This window comes from Sarcophilus harrisii, chromosome 4, assembly GCF_902635505.1.
Source record: "Sarcophilus harrisii chromosome 4, mSarHar1.11, whole genome shotgun sequence".
Lineage (NCBI taxonomy): Eukaryota > Metazoa > Chordata > Mammalia > Dasyuromorphia > Dasyuridae > Sarcophilus > Sarcophilus harrisii.
Genome location: NC_045429.1, coordinates 175,827,037 through 175,854,962, shown reverse-complemented (window position 1 = coordinate 175,854,962; position 27,926 = coordinate 175,827,037). Strand labels below are relative to the sequence as shown.

At 33.7% G+C, this 27,926-nt stretch overlaps 1 protein-coding gene across 1 annotated transcript in view; it reads left to right on the top strand.

Annotated features, from left to right (window-relative positions):
- Positions 1-19,018, top strand: part of SMPDL3A (sphingomyelin phosphodiesterase acid like 3A) — a 31,153-nt gene extending 12,135 nt beyond the window's left edge. Inside the window, exons 4-8 of the mRNA XM_012549318.3 lie at positions 4,360-4,456; positions 11,795-11,973; positions 12,653-12,833; positions 14,283-14,407; positions 17,178-19,018. Of these exons, the coding sequence (XP_012404772.1) occupies positions 4,360-4,456; positions 11,795-11,973; positions 12,653-12,833; positions 14,283-14,407; positions 17,178-17,483 (888 nt within the window). The 3' untranslated portion in view covers positions 17,484-19,018. The remainder of the gene's footprint in view (positions 1-4,359; positions 4,457-11,794; positions 11,974-12,652; positions 12,834-14,282; positions 14,408-17,177) is intronic.
- The last annotated feature ends 8,908 nt before the right edge of the window (positions 19,019-27,926 follow it).

Sequence of the window (27,926 nt, the reverse complement as noted above, 5' to 3'; positions counted from 1 at the left end):
CCTGTCACCTTGTCATTATGGTTGGCACTCTTGGTCCAAGTTAGTTTTGAGAATTATCTAAGAATTCCAGTTATTCGAATGTAGTTCCCAGGTGCTACAAATTTAAATAAACATGACTGAAGAGGCTGCTGCAGTATATGTTTAAAATTACTCTTAAATTCTAAAATGAAATTTAAGTGTCAGATGATTGGTAGATACTAAGATTTAATGCTATGAAGGATATTGGGGGAATTTTGGTTCAACAGAAGTAGACAGTTGTTTAAGTTAAAGCAATAGATAATGTCCAAAGACACATTTTATATCCATTGTATTTTTTGTCTGTGCTTAAATGTGATATGGGCATTAAATAGTGTCAAAAGACACATTTTGGCCAATTTCATTGAAAATGTATTCTTGTCTCTTCTGAATAGAATCAATCACCAACTTCACATTAATAATTCTAATTACTGATAACATTTTGTTTGAAGTGGTAAATATTGCATGCTATTTAATAAGTCAACAAGGACTTATTAAGCACTTGAGAATGCAAGGAAAGACCCTGCCCTTAAGAAGCTCACAGTCTAATGGAGGAAATAACATGCAAAATGACTATGTACAAATAAGATAGAGAAAGAATTGTTTGGAGACAATCTCATAGGGAAGTCCCTAAGATTATGGAGCTCTAGGAAAAGTTTCTTGTAGTGAGACTTCAGTTAAGACTTGAAGGAAGAAAGGAGGAAGATGTGAGGTGGAACAGAATTCTTGACATGGGGCACAGACAGTGAATATGAATGTAGAGATATTCTAAAGACATGTGGAGGTCATATGACTCTAAAACTCAGAAAAGAGATGAATGCTAGAGATAAAAATTTGATAGTCATAAGCATTGATTGAGGCAGTATCCGAAGCTCTAGGAATAAATAAATTTGCCAAGGGAGATCTATGGACAAAACTTTAAGAAGCACACAGTTTGTGCAATTGTATATGGAGCCATGGAAATAAACTGAGACATAACACTTAGTCAAGTAGGAAGAGAAACAACTTGATACTGTGTCTGTGAAAGTCAAGCAGGAGAGAGGATTTTGAAACCTCCCATTATTCAGTAAAGCTTGGATAGACTGAATAGAACCTAAACCATTTAAATTTCATTTTCCTTATATAAAACTGCATACCACAAATTAACATCTATGTTGTTTTGTATTTTAATTTATTTTGTTAAAATATTTTCTAATTACATTTTAATCTAGTTTCAGCAAGACACCAAGAAGCCCACAAACTATGAGTTTGACATTTCTGATGCTTGGTATTCTATTAGAAGTGAGTGGAGACCTTCTAGAGGCAAGCATTGTCAGCCATGAAACTGTGGTGTGTAGAGATTATAAAAGTAAGTCAGGACCAGGGAACTAATCATACAGGGATTAGAAAAGTTGATAGTTTGCAGTCAGGCTATCTTAAAGTCCACCAACTGTTCTGAAGTCCAGAAGAGTGCACAGATCAAGTGTGAGACTAGAACCAAGAGTCAAAAACCAGACAGAGTAGCAGAAATTAAGATATATGGAAATGCTAGAGAGCAGTAAGCAGAAGGTTAGGAATCATAAAATCAAACCACAGTCAGGTCATATATGACTATTTGAGGATGGAAGAGAAAGAAAAATGAAAAAAAATCTGTATACGAGGCAGGGTGTAGATTTATTAGATTCAAAGTACCAGGAGAAGAAAAGTTGGAAAACTAAGAGGCATTAGTACCAAGGAGAATTTGAACATGTGGCAAATGCCAAAATGATACTTATTCTATGATGCCTGTTGGAATTGAGAGCATATAACAGATAATAGGAAAGACAAGAAAAACAATAAAAATAATCAACATTTCATTTTGTTTGACAATATGTGCAATGGTCCATACTCATAGACTCACTTCCTCATTTGATTATTTTATTAAAATGGTTTTTGTCCTCCCATCATTATCAGAAATACAAATTGCATCATGAAAAGCACATATTCAACTTCTTCCAGAGTTGTCTATAAATAATTATAGCTGATAATTAGGCAATAATGCCTGAGAAAGATGCTGCTGAATTAGAAGCATAATGTATATTGAAAGCATGCAGATGTTTCACATAGATACAGAAACACATACACATATTCATATCTCCACCCATTACACAGAAGAGGTAGGTATTTGCTTGCCAACCTTTAAGATTCCTTTTTGCTCCCACCCAAAGAAGCAGCCTGGCTCAGAGTCCTTAATTAGTTTTTAGATTTTTCCCACTCCCCTCTACTAGTAGTAATCTGGGTGAGCCTAATGCTGTTTCTTCTAAATTCCTTTATTCTTTGCTATAGATTTAACACACCTAGAAGGCTATATGGTGAACTAGATGAAACATGATACTGGAAGAGATCTTTAATTCTGGTTGCAGAAGTCCTCTTGTGGTCATCTTGAGCAAGTTTTTTTCTCTTATCCATAAAATGAGGGGGTTGACTTACATGATGTCTGAGTTCCTGTTCTTTTTTAAAAATTCTATAATGCTAAGTGACATAGCATACTGTAATCTCCACTTAATTGCCATAAACAAAGTCTAAGAAAGCTTTAGGATTCTTAGTCATGGATTGTTAGTAAAGTTGTTTGATATGTCATTGTATAACATTCTATTAAGTGACTCTGACCTCTGATACAGAACAAAACAAGGTAATTAATTTCAGTTAAAACAAGATGTTTGGTTATTACTTAACCCGAATATATGAGTTACCATCATAATATATTTGGCAATTAGGAAAAATCATCTTGAGCTAATGATTTGGGTCACATTGGGCAATGACTAGGATGCTGTATTGGTTCTGACATGTAGATCTATATCTTGGAAGCGTTTCCATCAATAATATAGGGGTGGGCAGTCATGGTAAAAAAGCTTAATTTTTTTTTTAAGCATAATGTCACAAAATATGAATATATTACAATGATTTTCTGATTCTGAAAGTGGCTATAGAGTTTTAATTTACATTTCCATTCTTTAAAATTAAGGTGTGGAAGCAGCTAGGTGGTGCAGTATATAGAGCAGCAGCCCTAAATTCAGGAGGATCTGAGTTCAAATCTTGTCTCAGACACTTAACACTTCTAGCTGTGTGACCTTGGGCAAATCACTTAACTCCAATTGCCTCAGCTCCCCCTCCGCCCCCAATAAAATAAATAAATAAATAAAAATTAAGGTGGTATTTATGCTATTGTGACAACTGTCTTTTCTCCATGAATATAAAAGTAATATCATGCATTTGTCAAGGATTCTTTTAGAAGCTCAAGCCATTTTGAAAGGTAAAACGAAAACAAATGTAAAGAGTCTTCAGATAAAGAGACAATATTGAAATAATAATAATAGCTAACATTTAGATAGTGCTTACGATATGTCCCACATTGTGTTCAGTACTTCACATTTATTTCATTTGAGAAGCAGATTGATTATGCCCATTTTATTTTTTCAACATAGAGAATTCCCAAGTTTGGGAACTTCCTTACCTGATAAAGATCCTTCATAATCTGTCTAAAACTTTGTTAAGTCTTAGAAAAATATATTCTAGAATATTCATCTATGATGGCAGTGTGACAGTGATATGATATTGGATGGATCATTCAGTTTCCCTCAATCTCAATTTCCTCAACTGCAAAATGAGACATTTGGACTAGGTTGTCTTTGAAGTCTTTCCTAGCTTTAAATGTTTTGATCCTGAGACATATGAGAGATTTGTGGTTTGCTCTGGATCATACAGTTTAATATGTGTTAAGAAATAATATTTGAATCCAGGTTCCTAATTTAAGTCCAACACCTCACTCGCTCCATCCACATTGTCTTAGATAAAGAACATGCTAGAGGAAATTGTGGAAGGGGATATGAGGCATGTGCTCAGCCCACAAATACAGTCTCCATGAGAAAATTAGGCACAGACTTACCACACAGTAATATGATTCAGTTTCCCTTGATCTCAATTTCCTCAACTGCAACCAAGTTTGTTGGGAACACATGATTAAGGCAACAAAACCTCATAATCTTTTTCTTTCCTTATAGAGTCCTCAAGTAGCTCGTGTTTTGATTACCAAGGCTAGTTCTTTTTTAAATCCATGTCATATTCTCTTCTCTACTGTAAGATGTCATGTTCTTTGAAACTATCTCTTTGTATTCGAATCTATCCTTTGCTGTCTCACCTATGCTTTAACTTGCTAATTATATTAAATTATTAGAAGATTTTGTATGAATTAGAGTTTTTATGGCCATAAGACTATGATCCTTATGTTTAGGTCATTAATTTTAAAAATAGTTCTACCATAATATTTTTCATCCATGTACCTTAATCGAAAATTTAATGATATCTTATGTTGTTATATTTGGTCAGGATCAACTGCCTGTATCCACCAGCAAAGTATATGAAGCTGCAGCAAACTTCTGGAAACCATGGTTAACGGAGGAAGCCATCAATACTTTGAGGAGAGGTAAATTTCAAAAACTTTAGATGCCTTTTTGCCATGCTTTGAAAATATGTGGTTCATACTTGGTCCTTAATTAATTGCATTGGTTGGGTGTGCCATACCAGTCCCAGAGAACTCCAGCACCTTGTTTTACTGCAAGTCTGTGAGTTGTTAACATTGCTTTAGTACAGTTGCTACAAACCAGTTTATCTTGTAGGTAATTCTGTCTCCTACCTCCCTCTTCTCAATTTATGACTGTCTGGAGAAAAAATGAGCTTGTGACACATGAAACAAAAATTTACATATGGATTTGAATATGAATTAAAACTAACTCTGAAACCAATGCAGTAGCCAAATCAATTAAAAAGTGTAAACATGTGCAAGTGTCAACTTTAACCAGTCAGCTACAACTTTGCAAGACTAACAGCCATGTACAATTAATGGATGTTAACACTTTAAAAAATGGACATGCAGGAAGTATTTTACTGTGTCTGTAAGGATGAGTAAAAACACATAGATAGTATACCATAATACCCAATCTGATAAATGCCCCCAAATTTTATTTTAACGTGTGTGTATATATATATATGTGTGTGTGTGTGTGTGTGTGTATAGACATATATAAAAATGTTTGTGTGTACATAGACACACTACAAATGTATTGTGTTCTACTAAATATATTGTGTTCTACTAAAAATTTATGTCACTAAATCTTAAAAGACCTTTACAACTGCATGACAGTTCCTTTTTTTGTTTGTTTGGTTTTTTTTGATTGACCATTCTGTTCCCCTCATTGTGTTCCCAGTGGATATTTTCTTTTCAAGTTACTTACACTTTCATCTCCTTCTTTTCTTTCATCAGAAGACCATGATTCACACTTCACTGAAACAATTGAGACTGTATTAATTTTTGATTTTCCCCAGTTTTAAATGATTTCATGATTATCTCATACTTTTTCTTCAGTATGAGAAGATGAAGTGGCCCTTCTATAATTTCAATCCTTCTGTGCTCCTGCTCTCTCTTTGTCTCTTGTCATATGACATTCCTTGGTCATTTCTCCATATTTTTATACTTTTCCTTAACTACCAACTCCTTCCCTTCTGTCTTCATAAATCTCTGGTCTGTCATCAGTAACATCATTATTAGCATCATTAACAGTTAGTGGTTATAACTAGTTCAAGCAAAGATATTTATTAAGATGGCATAGTTAAAAATAGTAGCTCCAAAGCTCCTTTCACCCCCATAAATATGAGGCATGTGCTCCCACAAATACAGTCTCCATGAGAAAATTAGGCACAGACTTACCACACAGTAGTAACAAACCAAGTTTGTTGGGAGCACATGACAAAGGCAATATAACCTCATGATCTTTTTCTCTCCTTACAGAGTCCTCAAGTAGCTCGTGTCTTGATTACCACGGCTAGTTCTTTTTTAAATCCATGTCATATTCTCTTCTCTACTGCAAGATGTCATGTTCTTTGAAACTACCTCTTTGTATTCGAATTTGCCTTTGCTCTCTCAGCTGTGCTTTAATTCTTATTATCTATAGGGATTTATCTTCTGGGGAATATCAGGAATTAATACAGAGGTTTTTGGTTTGTTTGGTTTTAGTTCTGTGTGGCAATGGTAATAAGTATTTGCCCAGGGTCATATGGCTAGTAAGTTTCTGAAGTCAGATTTAAACTCATATTGTCCTGACTCTGAGGACCAGTCCATTGTACTACCTAACTGTTCCCAATGGAGCAGCTTGTTTTTTACTGGGTCAGAACTCTGCTGCTAGATTCCATAGGCTAATGGAGTGTGAGGAGGAGAGAAATATCCTTCCTTCTCATGCTGTAGGCACAAAGGTCTCTTTCCCAAAGCTGCTCCTGGATTGTTCTCTCCCTAAATCATCCAAAGGCATCACCAATTTTCACTGGGCCAGTGGGTGTTCCCCTTTATGATTCCTTGGGGTTGTTTTATTCAACATAAGTAATACTGGGCCAGTGGGTATTCCCCTTTATGACTCCTTGGGATTGTTTTATTCAATATAAGTAATATTTGGACAGTGGGTGTTCCCCACTTTATGACTCCTTGGGGTTATTTTATTCAACATAAATCAAAGGATTATTGTCCTTTTGTTAATGGATAGTTAAAGCATTAGCTCTTTATCCTGTGGCTTTATCAAATGAACTCTAGGAGGAAAACCAGACCAGCACTCTCTTATATTCTAATTAATTTTCCTACATTGGATTTTTCCCTGTCCAATCTATCCCCTACACAGTGGCCAAATTGATAATATTAAATGATGCGCTTGACTATGTTACTCTCTTGCTCAAGGAACTTCATTGCTTCCTTATTGTATGTTCAGGGGAATTAGTAGCCCTGGTGTGAGGTTTGCTTAGTCCATTTTAGGATCTCTAATCACCTTTGGTGTTCACCTGATTCATCTAACTCTCATCCATGGCTCCAAGAAGCTGTAGCATGTGCAATGGCCCCCTAGTAAACTGTCTTGGCAGATGGCTAAACTAGTTTGGGGGTAACCATCAAGCCCCAAATCTTTAAGGGAAAAAGGAAGATATCCTCCTCCAAGCATGTGAAGACTTCCTGGCGGAATGGATGGATGAGAACAATTTATTCCAACATAGCCATGAAAGCAGCTGAAGCAGATGCTGTGGAATTCTAAGAGCTTGGCCATTCCTCAAAGGCACCAAGATCATCCACTGCATCCTGGGCCATCACGAGTCATCTTGACTTTTTTTCTGTCACTTCACTTGGATGACCAGGAAGAAGGAGTTAGGCTGATGATTTTGTACTCTGCCTCATTTAAATCTAGTTCATTCACAAGTCAAGACATCATCTGTGATGTCATTGGTCCTCAGAAAAAAAGGACAAACAACAGCAACATTGTCTTAAAATACAGTAAATACAAACTCCTTTATTCATCATTTAAAGACCTTGATAATCCTTCCTTAGCCCATAATTCCAGGCTGATTACATATATACTGTCTATCACATATTCCTCAGTCCAGCTGGAGTTCTTACTTTTGGTTCCTCATTCATCTCTATCTGTACTTTTACACTTTCTTATAATACTCTCCCTCCTCATCTCAGCCTCATGGAACTCTTGGCACCCTTTAAGGCTAAGTTAAAATTCTACCTCCTTCAAAAGACTTTACTTGATTTCCTAAATCCTTTCATTTTATAAATAGAAAACTGAGGTATAAAGGTTAAGTGATTTGTCTAAGATCACATAATTAAGTGCCTGAAAAAAGGTAAGTCTTTACAATACGGTACTCTATGCAATGAACTACTTAGCTACCTGTGCTTTTATTTATTTACTTATTTATTTTTTGCTGAGGCAATTGGACTTGCCTAGGGCCACACAGTTAGGAAGTGTTAAGTATCTGAGGCCACATTTGAACTGAGGTCCTCTTGACTTCAGGGCCGTTGCTCTATCCATTGTGCTACCTAGCTGCCCCCTGTGTATTTATTTTATAAAATCCTGTGTTATTTATCAGTGGACATGTATTCTTTAGCAGGATGTAAACTCATTTTGGACATTTAGACATCTGTTTTTCTTTGAATTTATTTCCAGAGCATTTAGCATAGTATTTAGCATAAATATCTGTTGGTTGATAGATTGAAACAAAGGTCCTTCTATAGTTCTTAGTGAAACTTTAATTGTAACAATATTTTTAAAATGATTTTATCTTTATTACATTTTATATTTGTTTCATTGTTTTTTTTTTAATTTTACTATAATTTTATTTTGGTCTCTATCTTGGGAAACAAACAAACAAAAAGAAATTATAAAAGAGATAGCTCTAAACTAGGAAGGATGTCTTTTCTTACATCCCTGAAAAACTATACAAAGGCATTTTCATTACCCTGTTTCATGTCCCACCATGGGCTCTGATAAATTCTTCTACCTAAGTGACTTTCTTTCTGGGAAAGTTTAAGCCCAACTTCCAAGATAGTCCAGACTCCTATACTAATGTTACTTGATTATTCTTTGCATTTATAAGTTTATAAAATTTAGGTCAGGAAGTGAACTGAGAGGAAATTAAGGCCAAAATCTTGCCCAAGCCTCTTACACAATCAATAAACAACAAAAGATTCACTAAGAACTTTAGAAGGACCTTTGTCCTATGTATTTATTTTATAAAATCCTGTGTTGCTTATCTGTGGACATGTATACTTTAGAGGATGTAAACTCATATTGGACTCTAGGTCCTTTTAATCAGTGTTCTTTGTCCTACACCATACTCTTTCTCTAGTCCAGTGTGATTTCTTTACTCTCCTACTCCCTACTACATTGCTGTTCACTGTTAGGCCGGATTTAAAAAACAAAACAAAATACATACAATAGACGAGTATGGGTCCCTTTTATTCATCTGTTAAACAAATAGGATAATAAGTTTTGTTTTTTTTTTTTTTTTTTTTTTTTGCTTAGTTCTTTTGTGTACTTGCTACCTCATCTTAATTTCTTCTGCTTCTGTTAAATTTCTACCATTTTGGCTTTTATTCGTGTCCATTTTGGGGTCAAATTTGAACTCCAAAGGTGAGTCTTCTTTGACTTCAGGATTGATACTCTATCCATTATGTCACATTGCTACCCATAAACAGGGTAGATTCACATTTCTGTATTATTTGCTTAGGTTCAGGTGGTTCTGGTTGATGTTAGGGGATAAGATATAAATCATTTGTACTCAATATTTTCCATCCCACACTCTTCAGTGAAAGTGATTATAGTCTTATGAGGTCATGAAAATCAGTTTTTCAAAAATAAATTTCAGTAGAATGTCATATTAATTCTTCTTCACTTCAGTTATCCCTATAGTCCCCCCCAAAAAACAGACAAACACAAACAAACTCTGTGGTCACATTGATTGTACCTAGTCAATGTAGTGGAGAGAGCAATAAATTTGGAATTTGAAAACTGGGTTTAGATCTCATCTGGGCTCTTTGTGCAATTTTGGCTAGACATAACCCCCTGGGAATTATTTTCTTCATCTATGAAATGAAGAGGTTGGAGTAGATTAATTTAGTAGTCTTGTTTCAACCTATAATTCTATAATATTAATAAAAGGAGGGAAAGAAGGAAGATAAGAAAGAGGAAGAGGAGGAAGAGGATAATTACTTTTACAATTTCTATCATAAGTTTCTTGTTAATATTTTACTCTTCTTATTCCATGATATCTTCTAGTTTATATTCTTTTTCCTGTTTCCCATTATATCCCTCTTCCCTCTAAATTTCTTGATATCCTTTAATCTGTCCTTTCTCTTTCTGATGAAAAGGTGATCTTTCTCCTTGTCATCTTCTCTCCTTTAGATGATCATCCATTTAATTGTCTTCTTTTTCTCTATTCTTCAAATCCTTCCTATTTATTGGCTCCTTATCTACTACTATCTTTAAATATGCTCAGGTTTCCTCAGTCCTTTCCTACCTGGATTTTTGTGCTAATACCCTAGTTTTCTTACTTATCTGGCTGTTCTTTTTTTTCTTCCAATCAATAGTATCTTATTTTTCCAAATACATGTAAAAATAGTTTTCAACATTCATCTTTATAAGACTTTGTGTTCCAAATTTTTTTCTCCCTTCTTTCCCAAGACAGCAAGCAATCTGAAATATGTTAAACACGTGCAATCTTTTTAAACATATTTCCACATTTGTTGTATTGTGAAGAAAAGTCAGACCAAAAAGGAAAAAACCGTGAGAAAGAAAAAGCAAATAAACAAACAAAAAGAAGTGAACAATACTATGCTTAGATCCCCATTCAGTTATCATAGTTCTCTCTTCTGGATGTGATTGGCATTTTCCATCTTAAGTCTATCAGAATTGTGTTGGATCACCACATTTCTGAAAAGAGCTAATTCTGTCATAGTTGATCATCTTCCTGTCTAATGTTCTCCTGATTCTGCTCACTTTATTCAATATAGGTTCAGATTTGTCTTTCCAGGCTTTTCTGAAATCGGCCTGCTGATCATTTTTTATAGAACAATAATATTTAATAATATTTCATTATATTCCTATACTATAACTTAGCCACTTCCCATTTGATGGGCATCAATTTCCAATTTCTTGCCACTACAAAAAAGAATGCTACAAACATTTTTGCACATGTAGGTTTTTTATGATGTTTTGGGGATCCAGACCCAGTAGTGGTATTGCTGAATCAAAGGGGATGCACAGTTTTATAGTACTTTGAACATAGTTCCAAATTGCTCTCTAGAATTGTTGGATCATCTCACAATTCCACTAACAGTGCATTAGTGGCCCAATTTTCCCTCATCCTCTCCAACATTTATCAATATCTTTTCCTGTCTCACTGCTCTTTTTCAGTTTTCCTTACAGGTTTATCATTCATTTCACACTTCCTAATTGTGGGTATTCTCTTAGATTGGCACTGAGTCCTTTTTGCTCTATTCTCTCCTGGTCACCCAAGAAGTCTTTTGAATTTAGTTATCTTTATGCAGATGATTCAAAACTTCTGTCTTTCCCAAGTCTTTTTTTTGAACTTCAGTCCTTCAATACTTAGTGAACATTGCTAATTGGATATTGAAGAATTAGCTTGAATTCAACACGCCCCAAATAGAACTCCTTATCTCTTCCCTCAATCAGCTCTATTTACATATTTTTTGAGGTTGTCATCATCTTTTTAATTATCCTAGTCTTATTTTAGCTTTATCTTGGATTCTTCAATTACCATCACTGACATATCCAGTCATTTGATAAATCTTGTTGTTTTATCTTTATAACATCTTTCAATTCTGATTGTCTATCTTTGTTTACATAGCTGTTACTTAGTTCAGGCCCTTATCACTTGTTATCTATATTAGTGATGTCAAACTCAAATACAGTTTTAATAGTACTAAAATGTGGATTAAAATAATGTCCATGTCCCAGGGTTGTGAGGATAAAAGCATTTTGTAAACTTTATAGTAGTATATAAATGTAAACTAATTATTGTTAAACCCAAAGCCCAAACCAGAATTCAGTAGTTCCAAAACTTGGACTGGATAGATGATTTCATTGACTTGGTGAAGTTCCTCATTGGAGTTTCCAATGAGGAAACACCATCTATCAATGCAGGTCAGAATCTGATCTCCTCCCTGGAATTGAGAGAATTCTACTTCATTTTAGAGATTTAAAAAAATTAGTCTCATTTGAAATGCCATTATGGTATGTAAATATTCCTCTTTTATATCCTTCTAATTACAAACCATGGCTTTGTTTGATGGACAAATAGAAAAATCAAGACTCCCTTTCTAACTAGACCTGATGCATCTCAGTTAAGGATTTGCTTGTGTATTTGTATGTGTGTATGAGTGTCTGTTATGTGTATTTTCCTGTAATATATGTTAAATTTATTTTCACAGGTGGCTTTTACTCACAGACTGTTCCATCCCATTTGAGCAGTCAATCCCTCAGAATCATCAGCCTAAACACAAACTTGTACTATAGCCCCAATGCTGTCACTTTGAACAAGACTGATCCAGCAAATCAATTTGAGTGGCTGGAGAACACGCTAAACAGCTCTCGGCAAAATAAAGAAAAGGTTGGAGACCATGGTGTCTTAAAGCCCTCAGGAGTAATCAAGAGATTTAAGTAGTTGGGCTATTGGGTGATGAGTTAGGTAGAAAATAATTTAAAATTATTTTCATAAAGAACTTCCCTATAGACTGTTAGAGAGGGAAGAACATTGTCTCTAGAATCAAAAAGTCTGAGTTCCAGTCTTGCCTTTGACGCTTACTACCTTTGAAATATTGAGCAGGCCACTCTGTGCATAAATTTCCTCATGTCTAAAATGAATAGGATGCACCCAACTGCCTCTGAGGCTTCTAACTTTAGATTTGGAATTCTATGATTCTATGCTCCTGAGAAGAATTCATAGTACAACCATTGCCAGACATCTATGTGATTTAAATGGGAAAACAGCTTACTCTAGTGCTTATATAATTTTTCAAGGATATGTTCAGGGGAATGGCTTATTATCTCATTTTTCTCCTCTCCCTTCACCCCAAATGTAATTATAATACCTTGGATTCCACACATTTTAAATGACTTTCTTATTATTTATTTTACAATGAATGTAACTTATTAATATGTCTCAAATACAAAATTCAGTACTATTGATTGGCAGTCTTAGCATATAAGGTTGATAAGAGAGATTTAGATTATCACTTAGAAATGCGCTATTATGCTTTACTGTATTTAGTTTTCTTTTTTTTTTCCAGGTGTATGTGATAGGACATGTACCAGTGGGCTATCTACCATATTCAAGAAATACAACTGCTATAAGAGAATATTACAATGAGAAACTGATTGGTATTTTCCATAAATACAGTGATATTATTGTAGGACAATTTTACGGACACACTCACAGGGATAGTATTATGGTCCTTGCAGATAGAAAAGGTAATGTTTAATGAGATGTTTGCAAATTAATGCTTCAGCAAAGTGTCTGTCTGAACAGCTAATATGATATAGAAGATTACAATGGTAAGCGGTTAAAAGTTATGTGTACAGAAAAGTACGTGATTCATATCCCCAAATCCCATCTTTTTCTCTAGCCTTTTGAGTTTTATCCTAGAAGTAGAAATTATTCTATCTACTCTAATAGGTTATGATAGTGTGATTTTTTTTTTTTAAGCTTGTATACAATACTTTCCCTAGTCTGTATCTGTTTAACATTACTTGATTGGCCTCAGCAAGAGATCCTCTTAAGTTAATTTTGTTTTAGTATAAATGTTATCCTTGATTTTAGAGGTAATCTGCTGATTGTTATTTCCATTGTTCTTAGCTTGATTTATTTTAAAGCCCAAGGAATCTAGAGGGCAAAGCTTTTTTTTAATCAGTTGTTTAGAAATTAAAAAATTCAGCTTTTGATTATCAGTGGTTAATCTACAATGAATTTCTCATTCAAGTACTTCCTTATATTGTCACCTGCTCTGCTTATATCAAAACCTTTCTTGATACAAAACAAGATCTTGTTTAAATTACCCTAAGAGAAGCAGGAAACAAGGCACTCAAGGCAAGGTGTGCTACACTCTGCAACTTAATTTTGAGAAATCAGCTTTGTACCCATCTGGGGCTTTATATTAGTCCAAGGGATGATGCTGTTTTCCTTGGCAGTGGCATGAAGAGCTTGTAAAAAGGGCAGAAAAGGAAAATAATGGCAACTTTGTAGAACATTTTGAGTCATATCATCAGACTGAAAAACCAATCATATGCCTAAGGTATTGGTAATTCTCGAAATATCTGAAACATTCATATTATATATATAAGAGAAAACATCTATTCTTAAGGCAATTGCAATGTAAATTCTCTACATTTTGTTTATATGTCTACTCCTCTTTGTTTTGCAGATAAGTAAGAACTGAATCAACATTTGTACTGGTTTCCAATCACAAAATAATTTGTTTTATATGTACACACACAGATATATACACAAAATTATGTAGCTGTATATGTATAGATATAATATACACATATTAGCAGTCAACAAAAATAGCTAATATATATGTTTTTCCCATAGAAATTTGGAAATATTTCTCTTGTAGGAAGAAAAAAGTTATCATTCTCTCTATTTTCAACTAAATCTTTTTTTTAAATTTGTATTTTTTTTCTATTTTATTCTCCTGATAATTAAGAAGCTTGAGTAAAATGGCTGTTTTCTCTAGGATATTGTGATTTATTTTCCTTTCAAAAGAGATTCAGAATGATGAAAGGTGCTTACATGACATTTGAACAAAATTCTTAATGTTATCTATTGGAACAAATTAGGGAAGAAAAGCTGGATAAATCACATGTATTTTCAAAACATTTATTTAATGTAGTTTGCATTTGTATATGTATTTTAAATAGGAAATCCAGTCAGTTCCTTGTTTGTGGCTCCTGCTGTGACACCAGTGAAGAGTGTTCTTGAAAAGCAAACCAACAACCCTGGCGTCAGATTGTTTCAGTATGATCTTGATGATTACCGATTGCTGGTAAGTTGATATTATCCAATTAGAAACATTAATATATGTTTTGTTGGATTTTTAAAAATCAGGCAACAATTATGAGTCAGAGGCAAGGTCTCAAATCATTTCTTCCTAATTCTAAGGTAGCTCCCTTACTAGCTCTATCATATTGTCTCTTTAACATATCCCTACAACATAAAATAATGTGGTATAGATGTCCTGGAATTAAAGCATATCTCTATCTATCTATATAGATGTATCTATCTATAGTATTGTCTTCTATATTCTGCTTGTATGTGTAATATTTATAATTTTTCAATTAAACACTTCCTTAGGCAAGACCTTGTGTTATGCATTAGGAATTCAAAGACAAATTGGAAAATAGTTCTTGCCCTCAAGAAACTTATATTCTACTGAGGGATATCATATCTAAAAAGATAAATAAATTGAAGATAATTTGAAGAGGAAGAAGGTACTAATAACTAGAGTAATCAGAAACAGTTGTCCTAGAAGTGGCACCTGATCTGAGCCATTGAAGGAATTAAGGATTTTAGGAGATGGAAGAGGAAGTATTTTAAGCCTCAGAAAAGACATGGAGATGAGAAATGAATTGTTTACTCTAGGGAACAAGCCTATGCTTAAGGAAGCATATTTTGGCAGCTATTATTTTGAATCATGGATTGGAGGATGAAGGGAATTAGGAGACAAATTAGGGACCCTAGATTTTGAACTGGAAGGTACCTTAGATGTCATTTAGTCCAGAGATGTCAAACATTCTTGTGAGCTAGTTAAGAGGCCCATAGCATTCCAGATGGAACCAGTTTAAAATTTAATTGGCAGTTGTTTAAAAAGTGAACAAAAATACAATGCATCAGAGATAGTTAATTTGAAGTTTTCTAAATCGACATGCAAAGTTTGTCTCTAAGCACTTGAGTCAATAAAAAGCTAGATCAATAATTTGTTCAAGCAAGTTTAAAAAATTGCCAATTCCCAGAGATCACTGGACATTGAGAACTATTGCTATAAATCATAGGCAAATTCCAGTAGACTTGGGATGGAAAATGCCATCCACATCCAGAGAGAGAACTGTGGCGACTAAATGTGGATCAAAGCACAGTGTCTTTGCCTTTCTGTTGTTGTTTGCTTGTTTTTTTTTCCTTTCTCTCATGGTTCTTTTTCTTTTGATCTGAATTCTCCTGTACAACATGACAAATGTGGAAATGTCTGAAAGAATTACACATATCCAACCCACTTCAGACTGCTTGCCTTTCTGAGGAGGGGGAAGGTAAGGGAGGGAGGGAAACATTCCTCTTCCTCAGCCTGAAATTGATAGGATTCTCCAGTAAGTTTTAGCCTCTGTCTATTCAGAGCTTCTTCCACCCAAAACAGAAAAGAATTTCATAGCCACATTACAAATTTATTCCATGATTTTCTGAGTCACTTAGCTAGATATCATCGACCTAATATTCACATTCATTCTTCTCTTTAAAGCTATTATAAACACGTTTAGATACTTTTATTTTCTAAGGTAACCTAATATTTTTAAAAAATATACAATTTACAAATTCTAAATTCATGCCCTAGAACAGTTAAAAACATATTTAAACAGAATTTTAAATAAAGATTTTGTACAGAGAAAGTTTATTCTCAATAGTATTTGAAAAATGATCTTGGGAGATATCCTAAGAAATAGTCACAGGATTCTCGATGCTATTTTTGGTAGCAATTTCATTCCCCACCCCCCTTATGATATTGAGAGTGCTGAAGGGCTTTATTTTGATATTTCTCTTGGTAAAACATTTTCATACAAGAAGACCTGAAGTATGAGATTCTATCTGTATCTATCCCACCAAGTGAAGTGGAGAATTAAAATAACTAGTTAGCATTCTGGGCTAGTGTAACCTTTTTGACCTCAATTATCTGGCTTTTTCTAATAGAAGTATTTTTTTTGACCTGAATCATCCTATAAATTTTATCAGTCCAACAGTTCACTTTTCCCATACAGATTCAGCATCTGTGAATGGAAAACTAATAATGTAATTTCTCAGATTGAAATAAACCAATAACTAAGGAGGAAAATAGAGAATTTTTGGAATTATGCTACTTTATAAATATAAATAAATATTTATAACTATGATATCTCCTCCCTTATAATAAGTTTTTGTAAGTAAGGATTTTGTTTCTTATCAATGAATTGGCATTTATTATGCTTTGTTATACCTTAAAGTGCTACATAAATGTTAGTTGTTTTCTTTCTTTTTATATACAAAACCCCCAGCATCTTGCATAGTTCCTGGCATATGTTGGGTTCTAAGTAATGCTTTTTTATTCGTTGCTTGATGGTACTTAAACATTAGGTTGAAGAAAAGAAAAGAAAGGGTTTTTAATAGTGCATAAGTTCTTTCTGACATTCCCTTTCTTTGTTCATATATGAGCTACAAACTTCCAGTTTGATTTTATAAGCTAGCAATAACTTACACAACTCTTAATTGGTGTTCTTATTGTATAATAAGAGGCCACATTCAAGCAACATGTCATGGCTTACAAATTGCTTTTTTTCCCCAATTCCATAAAGTAGTTGACACAAATATTATTATTCCCATTTAAAAGATAAGGCAAATAGATATCTGAAAAGGTAAGTGTCTTGCCCGTGATTATTTGGAGTTAACAGAACAGGGTCTTAAATCCGGGATTTCTGAAATTAAGTCAAGTTTTCCTTTCATTTTGTCATACTGTTTTCCTTCTAATCCATAGTCAATGTTGAGATTTATACATATATACATATTTTTAATTGTAGGATACTTGGCAGTATTATTTAAACCTTACAGAGGCTAACATGAAAGAAGAACCCAGCTGGAAGTTGGAATACATCCTGACAAAGGCTTATGGCATTGAAGATTTGCAGCCAAAAAATTTATATGACTTAGCTAAGCAATTTGCCACCTTAGATAGTAAACAGTTCTTAACATACTACAAGTATTTCTTTGTGAGTTATGATAGCAGTGTAATTTGCGATAAAGAATGCAAGATTGAACAGATTTGTGCAATTATGAATCTTGACGAGGCATCCTATACAGACTGCTTCAAACAATATGGCCTCTAGCACAGGCAATAGTTATTTCTTCATTATTTTTTTTTAAAGTGTTCTTTTTCTTATTGATTAATTTGTGGGAATTTATGTAAATTCTTCTGTGAATTACTGTGGCATTAAATGGAGGTCTTTCCCTCTTTAATCGTGTCCAATTTTATATATTTGCTTAACATTTTGATTTTTCAATATTGTTGGAACAATATTTATATAGGCTATTATTCAGTGACTTTTGGATGTGAATTTTCATTTCCTTAGTTGTATAATTATTTTCAAAGTAGCGGAACTTGTCATTTACACAGCAAAGCAAATGACCACTTGAGCAAAAGCCACATGACCAATTTTATTGTCTTTCAATTCAATCGGAAACAGTTTTATATGGGGAAAAAAAAAACTACATAATGTAGGTTTTGCTTTTGATAAAGTTTGTATAAGCCAGATTCTAAACTAACTAGGTGAAAAATGGAAAAGTGAAATTTATTTTCATCTTTACAGTTAGGTAAAACCACTGAATTTATTTATGCCAGTTTCTGCTTTTGCAACTTTTTGTATAATAATTGAATATATAATCCAATTCACCTTATCCTCTCTGGGAAATAGAGCCCTACATAGCATTTTTGTGATTGGGGTTTGAAGGAAAAGAATGCAATCCATACTTTTCCCACTCCCATTGTACCTCTAGTACACTAACTCTATACATGTTAGATTTTGGATAAAGAAAGGCTCTCAAAGTGATTGTGTTAGGAACATAAATGAGAAGAGAGAAAAAAAAAGGTGTTCTTATTGTAGGTAGGGATATATTTACCATTTTTTGTCTTTATTCTCTTAACTAGACCACAAGTTATTGCCTCATGTAATATTTTTTTCCCAAGGGAATGAGAATTGGAAAAACTGGTATAATTTATTTGCAGTGCTATGAAGGCTATGTCAGTGTCTTTATTACAAACCAAAGAGAAGAATTATGTTCAAGCATTTTTAAAATCTTGACTTCATGGATTAATAAGTTCAATAAATAAAGATGTTCTTAAGAGTAAAATAAAGTTATCATGATTTCTATAGGACTGAGAAAAGAAAGAAAAGAAAATATCCTAAACTGGATAGAGTGAATATAGAAAATATTGCACTTGGTACTCATTAGGTAACATGGTTTTTTGCTGTGTTTTTTAAAAGGTGAAATTTATTGTGCTTTGAAATGAAAATGCTGAAAAAATATTTTGTTTTAATAATTTGTATATATGCTATGGGTAAATCACTTTATACATGCCTCCAACTGTAAAAAATGGCAGGCAGGTACTGTGCAATATTGTTTTTATTACTGGATGATAGTATTCTGATATTATGAATGTACCAACCACTTTATAAATTATTTTTATTTCTACTGAGAAAATTGGAACATGCAATTTAAATAAACTGTGGAAAATCTAGGACCATTTTGATCAGTACTTACATAATTTCTGCATTCTTCAGAAGCAGTAGGCAATTTTTATGCCTGTTTATAATATCCATTTCAGGTTGTGTCCAAATATACAATAAATTATAATATGTCTACAGTAATGACTCTGTCTTAACTTTTTCCTTTTCATTTATAGATCTTTTGAGACTTTATTAGCTTAATTCCTTGTTTGAGTTTAAAGTCACATTCAGCTTCAGACTTCAAATAATCAATTCAATTTAAAGCCAAATTTGAAAGATACTTATTTTCATTGATTTAACCATTTGCTTGAATTGACTTGTCTAGGTGGTTATAGAGTTAAGCATATATGTCATACTATTTCTAGCTATAACTACATAGAGCTACTGTCATTATTCAAATTTTAAAAACTGATTAATACTATTCTGACGTTATAGATTTTTAGTACCCAGTAACTACAGTTACTCATTTGCATATATATCGAGGCCACTGGGGTACAATGGAGATTTCATTTTGTTAGCATTACTAGTTACTCTTCTAAAATACTACAGTGATGCTGTATTCTAGGATAGAGATGAATTCTAGGTTCTTAAAGACAAGGAGCAAAAGAACTGGCCAAGTGGAAAAGGCTTCAATTATAGAGCACAGTAATTTTTTGTGTGTGTTTATATATATATATATATATATATATATATATATATATATATATGTTGTCTGAAGACCAGCCTAAGTGTTAAAAATAAGTTATTTTTATACTGAACTAAAATACAATGCAAAATGAACATTTTCATATATATATAGTTGAATAGGAAAAGAGCATTATACATGGAAAATGTAGATTCTTACCTACAGATTGCTTTTCTTTTTAAATATAAAATAAGTTCAGCGTAGAGCTTTCAGAGTTGTTCTTTTTGTGCTTTTTTTCTGGTCTTCCTTGTGTTTTCTTTCGTGCATTAAAAATGTCTGAAAGACTCTTTCTTTCTTTTCTTTCTTCTCTCCTTTCCTCTTTCCTTCTATCCACATGGGGAATCATACCCTTACCTATGAGTACCCTACTGATAGGCATATGAATTTTGTTTGTTGAAATCTCACAAGAGAATCTTGGAGTTTATATGGTAGATATTTTTCTCTTCTGTACTTATTTATTTTATCATTAAAAAAAAAAAACCACAAACCCAAACTGGGACAATTAACTGCTGAATGTAGATTCATTTATGATTTTTTGAAAAACATCAGTGAAAAATTAGACTTTGATAAAGCCCTTTTAGGATAAAGCTGCCTTAGGGAGCTACTTGACCTTTCCTTGAACCCAAATCCCTGGCTCTCACTGATTGGATAACAATATTTGGATAATAATTGGATAATAGCCCAAACCTCACTTGGTCATTGTTCCTATTTTGTTTCTGTTCTGGTCAGGAACGTTGAGAGGCTTTCCCTTCCAGATTGGCTTTTCTTTTCAGTAGGTTAAAGAGGCCATTTTTTTTGGCCTCATTTCCTATATTTCCATCATTGTTGAATGGTGAACCCATCAGTGTTGCCTCAGACAAATGGAGACTTTAGTTTAAGATCAGTTGTCCTGATGTATGACTTACCACTGGACTCATATGGTTCTGGAAGAGAGAATGAAGTTCGTGACTTTGCACAGCTCTGTGCAATTCACTTGAAAATCCAATTCATTTGAAAGTCAAGAAATCATCTTCCTGATGTCATTGGTCCTTTTTGAGAACGAAGGACAACAACCACCTTCTTTCTCCTTCTTTCTCTCCTTCCATTCCTTTCTTCCTCTCCCCTAATACTGGAGAGGAAAAAAGCCCCCATAACAAATAATAAATGTGTTGAATAAAGCAAAAGAATTTAACACTGACTCTGTCTGAAAATCTAGCTTAAATCCCTCACCTCTCTTAAGAGGTTAAGTAACATGTTTTATCATCAGCCTTCTGGAATTACAATGCTCATTGCACTGATCAAGTTCTCAAGTTTTTAGAGTTTTTCTTTTTCATATGATTATTGTATAAATTGTTCACCTGATTCTGTTCACTTCTCTCTGCATCAGTTTATATAGATCATCCCACATTTCTCTGAATTTCTCTATTTTGTAATTACAGTGCAATAATATTCCATTATATTTATAAGGCAAATTTGTTTGTTATTTAGCAGTAAATAGATAACTCCCTTAATTCCTAATTTACCACAAAAAAAGTTGCTAAATATTTTTTGTACATAGAAATTATTTTCCTTTTTTTCTAAAAAGTTTATCCTTTTAATAAATAATTTTGTTACTATTTTGTTTTTATTCTACTTATTCCTCCCCCCAGTTGCTCCTCAAGAATTATCCTACATAGAAAATATTTTTAAAGAGAAAAAAAATTATCAAAAATAATGACTGCATTGAAAAAAAAAACTGAAAATAAATGTTTCATGCCTATGGAATTCTCACTTCACTATCCTTTTGACACTTTGCTGACTTAAGAGGTATTGACTTCATAATAGTATATCTAAGTCAAAGTGTACACAGTTTAGTGATTGTTATTAGGACCTTGTCCCCAAATTGCTTTCCAGAATGGCTGGACCAGTTCATAGATCCGCCAACAGTGAGTCAATATGACTTTCCAATACTTACATTTATTATCTTCCTTTATTATTATTATTTTTGGCAATATAGTAGTGTTCTTTATTAGCATTTTCCTAATTATTAGTGATGGAAATAATTTTTTTCTCCATAAGAATGTTGATAGCTTTAGGTTTCTTTGAAAACTACTCATATCCTTTAATGGCTTCAATTTAAAATGCTTCTCATTCTTATAAATTTTGATCTATTTTTCATCAATAAGCAAACATTAAATACCTTCGGTGAATCAGGCACTATGAGGTTCTGAGTATACAAGTACAAATAATGAAACAATCTCTACTCTCAGTAAGCTTTCTAATGGGGAGACAAATATGTATAAAATATATATGAGGTATAAAATAAATAAAACTATATACAAAATAATTAAATACAAGATAGTTTGGGGAGGGGAGGCACTAGCAATTGGGGGATGGTGGTAGTAGTTATCAAGAAAGGCTTCTTACATAAGATAATGCCTTATTTGCCTCTTAAAAGAAGAGGCAGACTGAGGCGCAGAGGTAAGGAAAGGATATATTCTGGATGAAGGGAATGTATGACCAATGCAAAAGGAACAGACTGGAGATGAAGAGCTGTGAGAATAATAGAAGGCTACTTTTGAGATAGAGTTGGGAACATCCAGTGAGACTAGAAAAGTCGGCTGAGGTCAGTTTTGTAAGCTTTAAAAGCTAAATAGAGGGGTTTATAGTTTGTCATAGAGGGAGACGGAAGAAATTAGGTTGAAAGGAAGAGTCACAGGCCCAGATTTATACTTAAGAAAAACTTTTTTTCCCCAAATTTAAATTTATTTCTTTTTATTACACATCGTTTTATGAATCAAGTTGCCAGAGAAAAGACAGAGCAAAAGGGAAAAACCATGAGAGAGAAAAACAAAAAAGAAGTTAGCAGAGCATGTGTTGATTTATAATCTCCATACTTTTTTTTCTGGATGCAGATGGCATTTTCTATCCAAAGTCTATTGGGATTGCTTTGGATCACTGAACCACTGAGAAGAACCAAGTCTTTCATGGTTGATCATTACACATTCTTGCTGTTGTTGTGAACAAAGTATTCCTGGTTCTACTTATTTCACTCAACATCAGAAGTGGGAAGATATGCATAGATTATGAACCTAAGACATAAAGATAGCAGTCCCTTTGTCAAATATATGGAAGCTTGGAAAAAGAGGATTTATAGAAAAATCTATGGTTATCCTTTCCACATCATAGAGGTTAAGGGCATGGAGCTCTCATGGTCCAGAAAATCTGCATATAATTTTTTGGGCCTTTGTACTAGAGAAGTCTGAATTATTAGGATATTAAAAGATAAAATATGTTGATAATTATGCAATTCTTTGCATATATTTTATGCATTTGTGGATTCCGAAACTTTTTCTATGTCATCTGCAGGTCTTTAAATGTTGTTTACAATTTCTACAAAATTAAAAAATTCCCATTTAATTTCTTATGTCAATTCACAATATACCACAACCACAATGGGGAAAGTAGCAGTGTGGCAGAGAAAACTTTAATGAGTTCCGTTTTAGACAGGTTGAATTTAAGATGTCTATGAACTAACTAGTTTGTAATGTTTAAGAAGCAATTGGTGATCTGGATTTGAAGCTTAGTGGGCTGGATATGTAGATCTGGGAATCATCTGCATAGAAGTTATAGTTAAACCCAAAGTTGTCGATGAGGTTACTAAGAGTGGAGAAGTAGAGAAGAGAATCTAAGATAAAACCTTAGGGACACAATAAACTGGAAGAAGAAACAGAAAAGTGGGAGGTGAACCAGGAGAGAACAGTGTCAGAAAAACCTAGAGGAAAATATACATGGATACTGAGGAGGAAGGGGAGAAGTCAATAAATTTAAAAGCTGAAAATCTGGGAGAGGGGAGTATTACAAGGTAGAGTAATAATTATGGGGGATTCAGGTATGAAATATGAAGAGTATGAGTACTTGTTCAAATTGAGGTTCTAGGCAATGGACAAAGGTTGAGAAGTAGTCTTGGGTCTCTTGAGCTGAGTCAGTTTTAAAAAGAACAGAGCTTGGGAGGGTACTATATTATAAGGCTAGGAATGGAGGAAACAAAGAAGATGGTAATCCAGCTTCTGAAATCCTTAAGAAGGAAGGAAGATAATAAGTTATCTTATTTTTGATCATTTGAATTACCGAGGAGGAAAAGATACTAATTAAAGGAGATAGAGAAAGTCTAGAAGAGAATAAGTTGTATTATAACTCCTACTTGAGGACCAATGTGTGAGTGAGTGTGTGAAAGTGTGAGAATGGGTCTGTGTATGTGTGCACATATACATGTGTATGCATGAGAGGGAGAGAGGAGGGAAAAAGAGAAGAAGAGAGAGAGAAGAAGGGAAGAAGAAAAGGAGGGTTGGAGAATAGTTAATACTGGAGATAATAGGTGTGCAGTGTCATCAGAGTTCAGCCAGATTTTGTGAGGGTTATGGAAAGAATGTCAGAAAGTAGAGGTTCAGGATAAAGGGAATTTGTTCTCTATGCAGTAGGAATTCTAGTGAACACAGTGAAAGGGGTGAACGGGGTAGGATTGGGAAATGAGTGGGGTTGGGGTGAGAGGTATGGAGATGAAAGACATGAGGAGGAGAAAGGGGACAGTTTTCTTCTAAATGGCTGCTGATTTTTACAGAGCTAGGTTTCTCCAAGTAGGAGAAACCATAGTGAACAGGTGTGAGAATGTAGGGGGAGATCCTAATCTTGTTGGGGTTTGTCTTCAGCCTCCACAATAGAAATAGTATATGGCATAAAAGGAGGGAAGTTCAAAATGTTCAACTAGCACTGCAGGGAGAGCCAAGCTAGGTTTGGATTAGTTCTTTATGGGTATGTATATGTACATGTATATGCATATACATTATTCATGTCATAAGGACTATGATAGTTAAATGAATAAAAGAATTACAGTGTACCCGTGTAGTGATGAACTTTTAGTGGAGCCAATCAGGACAATTGTAATTTCTTCTGCAGACTTCAGATGTTTGAGAATACTTTTGAAGTCAAATGGTAAATGTATTATCCATCTGGAAAATAGCAGGCAGGAAAAGTAGGCCAACAAATTCAATAAAAATGGAAAGTGGCTTGTTAAATGATTGTAACATAAAGATTAAGGGCAAAGAGAAGTTAAAGAGCAAAGACATGGGAAAGGCAAAGATAGTGGTCAGAATCAGAAGTAGACCGATATTGCTGCAGTCTAAAGTGTGGCCAATCTATTTTTGGTTGAGATAGAGCAAAAGTCAGAAATTGTAGAGGTTGATGAATTGGAAATCAGTCTATTAGAAGAGGTATCATTGTGAATCCTGAAGTCACCAAAGATAATTACTTGGGTAGAAAGAAAGATTGTGAGTTATGTGCTGAAGTCACTAAGGAAGGTGAAAGAAATTTTAACAGTGTCATATATATGAGAAGAGGTTTTTCAAATGAATAATGAGGTCTTCTTGAGGTCTAGCAAGGTCACCCCTGAGAAGAAATAATAAAAATATAAATAGGTTATACATATAGTACTGAATATCTATCTTTATGTGTATGTATAAAATACATATATTTATATACATATTCACATGGACACATGCATTTTAAAAAAGGGTAACTAAGGTGAAACATTTATAATATTGTGTATAAAACCTCCCTCCCTCCACACATACAATTCTGTGACAAGTACGTCAAGTACATATATAATACCAGGGAAAGTGAGCACAAATTTAGAGAATAAGTATGGTCAAGAGGTAACTTGGCAGTTCCCAAGTACTAGAAGTACTTAACTCCCATTTGTGGAATACTAACGAGATTCCCCTTAGGCATTCCTACCTACATTCTGAAGATTGAACACTTGTGGTTTAAGTTTAGTAAAATATTTGTGCTTTGTTAAAAATTAAGTACATAATAGGTAAGATTTTCAGCAACACCATTTATTTTGCAATCTGATTTGGATATGGAAATCTATGACTTTGTGACCAAAAACAATAAAAGGAGAGAGATAAATTACCCCACCTAGTGGATTCTCAAGGAATTCTAAAAATGTTAGGATTTAGACATAATCAAACAGATCTGTATTTGTGATATAATGAATTAGGAGGGATAGTATATTTTAATCCTTATTCCTTTTGGACATATTTTCATTTACTTTTTTGACCTTCTTTTGGGCTAAGGCTGGAAGGACTTGAATATCAGATATAAGACTGCATACAGATGTTGAAGATGAAATGGATAGGGAGTAAGACTGATGGCTAAGACTTACCTGTCCTCTTGTACTGTCAGATTTGCCACAGATGTCACTACATTGGCTTTAGGTTGCACAGAATTGTTTCAATAATAAGGTTGCAAGGGCAAACAGGCACAGGCAACTTCTGAAATGAACTTATGAGACACCTTCCCTTGTGTTCCTGGGAAAGTAATTCTGTGTTATTAATCGTGCATGCATCTGTGACTGTGAAAATCGCCAAAGTTTCTTGGTGTTGTTTTATCTAGACTCTAAACTAAGTTAATTGCTTGTATTTAGCTTTCATTACATAATGAAGTAGAAAGTTTGTTATATGATACTAACTTCTAATTGTCCTGTAATTCAGACTTCACCTGGGCTTGGGGGAGAAGTAAAAAATTATGAACGCTTGCAAAACTGGTGATTGGGGCTTTCTACTGCCTTGGGAGGATTGGATCTGAGATAAGTATGTAAAATTGAGCATTATAATATATAATTTGTAGCTTTGCATATTATTAGTTTTACTTAATCTAATTAAACTGCTTGCTAAAATAATGGAAGTTTGCAGAGATTTGATTGAAGCATCATGCTGGGAAAGAAATAAAAAGATATAGCAGTAGTATGAGGGCATGAACAATACAATGAATCATATTCTAGGATAATAGATGGGGGTGGATAGCAATGTTTGGCAAGGTCTTGGTTTATTTACAGACATTTCTGTCCTTGGTCCTGACTGCTCATAGAGAACCATACATAATTTACATTAGTATACTTATTACCTGTGGGAACATTATCTGAGAAAGATTTCTTTTGTGAGTTTTGTGATTTATTTTTACAAACTATTTAAGTATTTTGTAGATTGTGTATTGCCTTACTTCTCATTTCATACAAACCAGCCCATGTCTTCTACATTTATTTTTGTTTTTTACATTTTAAAAGAAAATTTTCATTTGACCTTGGCGTCCCTTCAAAGTATTATCTTTTCTCTCTGCTTCATTTCACTGCAGAACATGAATTAATTTTACATTCATTAGTATTTCTTTTTAAAATTAAGTACAAAAAGAAATACAGGTGGCAGGTAGTCCAATACATGTTAAATATGTTAAAATATATGTTAAATCCAATATATGTATACATATTTATACAGTTATTTTGCTGTACAAGAAAAATCAGATCAAGAAAGAAAGAAAAAACCTGAGAAGGAAAACAAAAATGCAAACAAACAATAACAGAAAAGTAAAAATGCTATAGTCTTCTCTCTGGTTGTAGATAACTCTTTATTACTGAACAATTGGAACTGGTTTGAATCATCTCATGGTTGAAGAGAGCCACATCCATCAAAATTGATCATCTTATAGTCTTCTTGTTGCCAGGTATAATGATTTTCTGGTTCTGTTCATTTCATGTAGCATCAATTCATATAAGCCTTTCTGAAATCATCCTGTTGGTCATTTCTTACAGAACAACAATATTCCATAACATTCATATACCATAACTTATTCTGCCATTTTCCAATTGATGGGCATCCACTCTGTTTCCAGTTTCTAGCCACTACAAAAAGGGCTGCCACAAACATTTTTGCATATGTGGATCCCTTTCCCTCCTTTAGGATCCTTTTGGGATATAAGCTCAATAGTAATACAGCTGGGTCAAAGGGTATGCACAGTTTGATAACTTTTTTGATCATAGTTCCAAATTGCTCTCCAGAATGGTTGGATGTATTCACAATTCCACCAATAATGTATCAGTGTTCCAGTTTTCCCACATCCCCTCCAACATTTGTCATCTTTTCCTGTCATTTTAGCCAATCTGAGAGGTGTGAGATGTTTTAATTTGTATCTCTCTGATCAATAGTGATTTGGAGCACCTTTTCATATGACAAAAATTAGTTTCAATTTCTTCATCTGAAAATATCCTTTGACCATTTATCAATTGGAGAATGACTTGATTTCTTATAAACCTGAGTCAGTTCTTTATATATTTTGGAAATGAGGCCTTTATCAGAACCTTTGAATGTAAAAATGTGTTTCCAGTTTATTGCTTCCCCTCTACTCTTATCTGCATTAGTTTTGTTTATACAAAACTTTTTAACTTAATATAATCAAAATTATCTGTTTTGTGATCAATGATGATCTCTAGTTCTTCTTTGATCGCAAATTCCTTCCTCCTCCAAAGGTCTGAGAGATAAACTCTCCTATGTTCTTCTAATTTATTTATA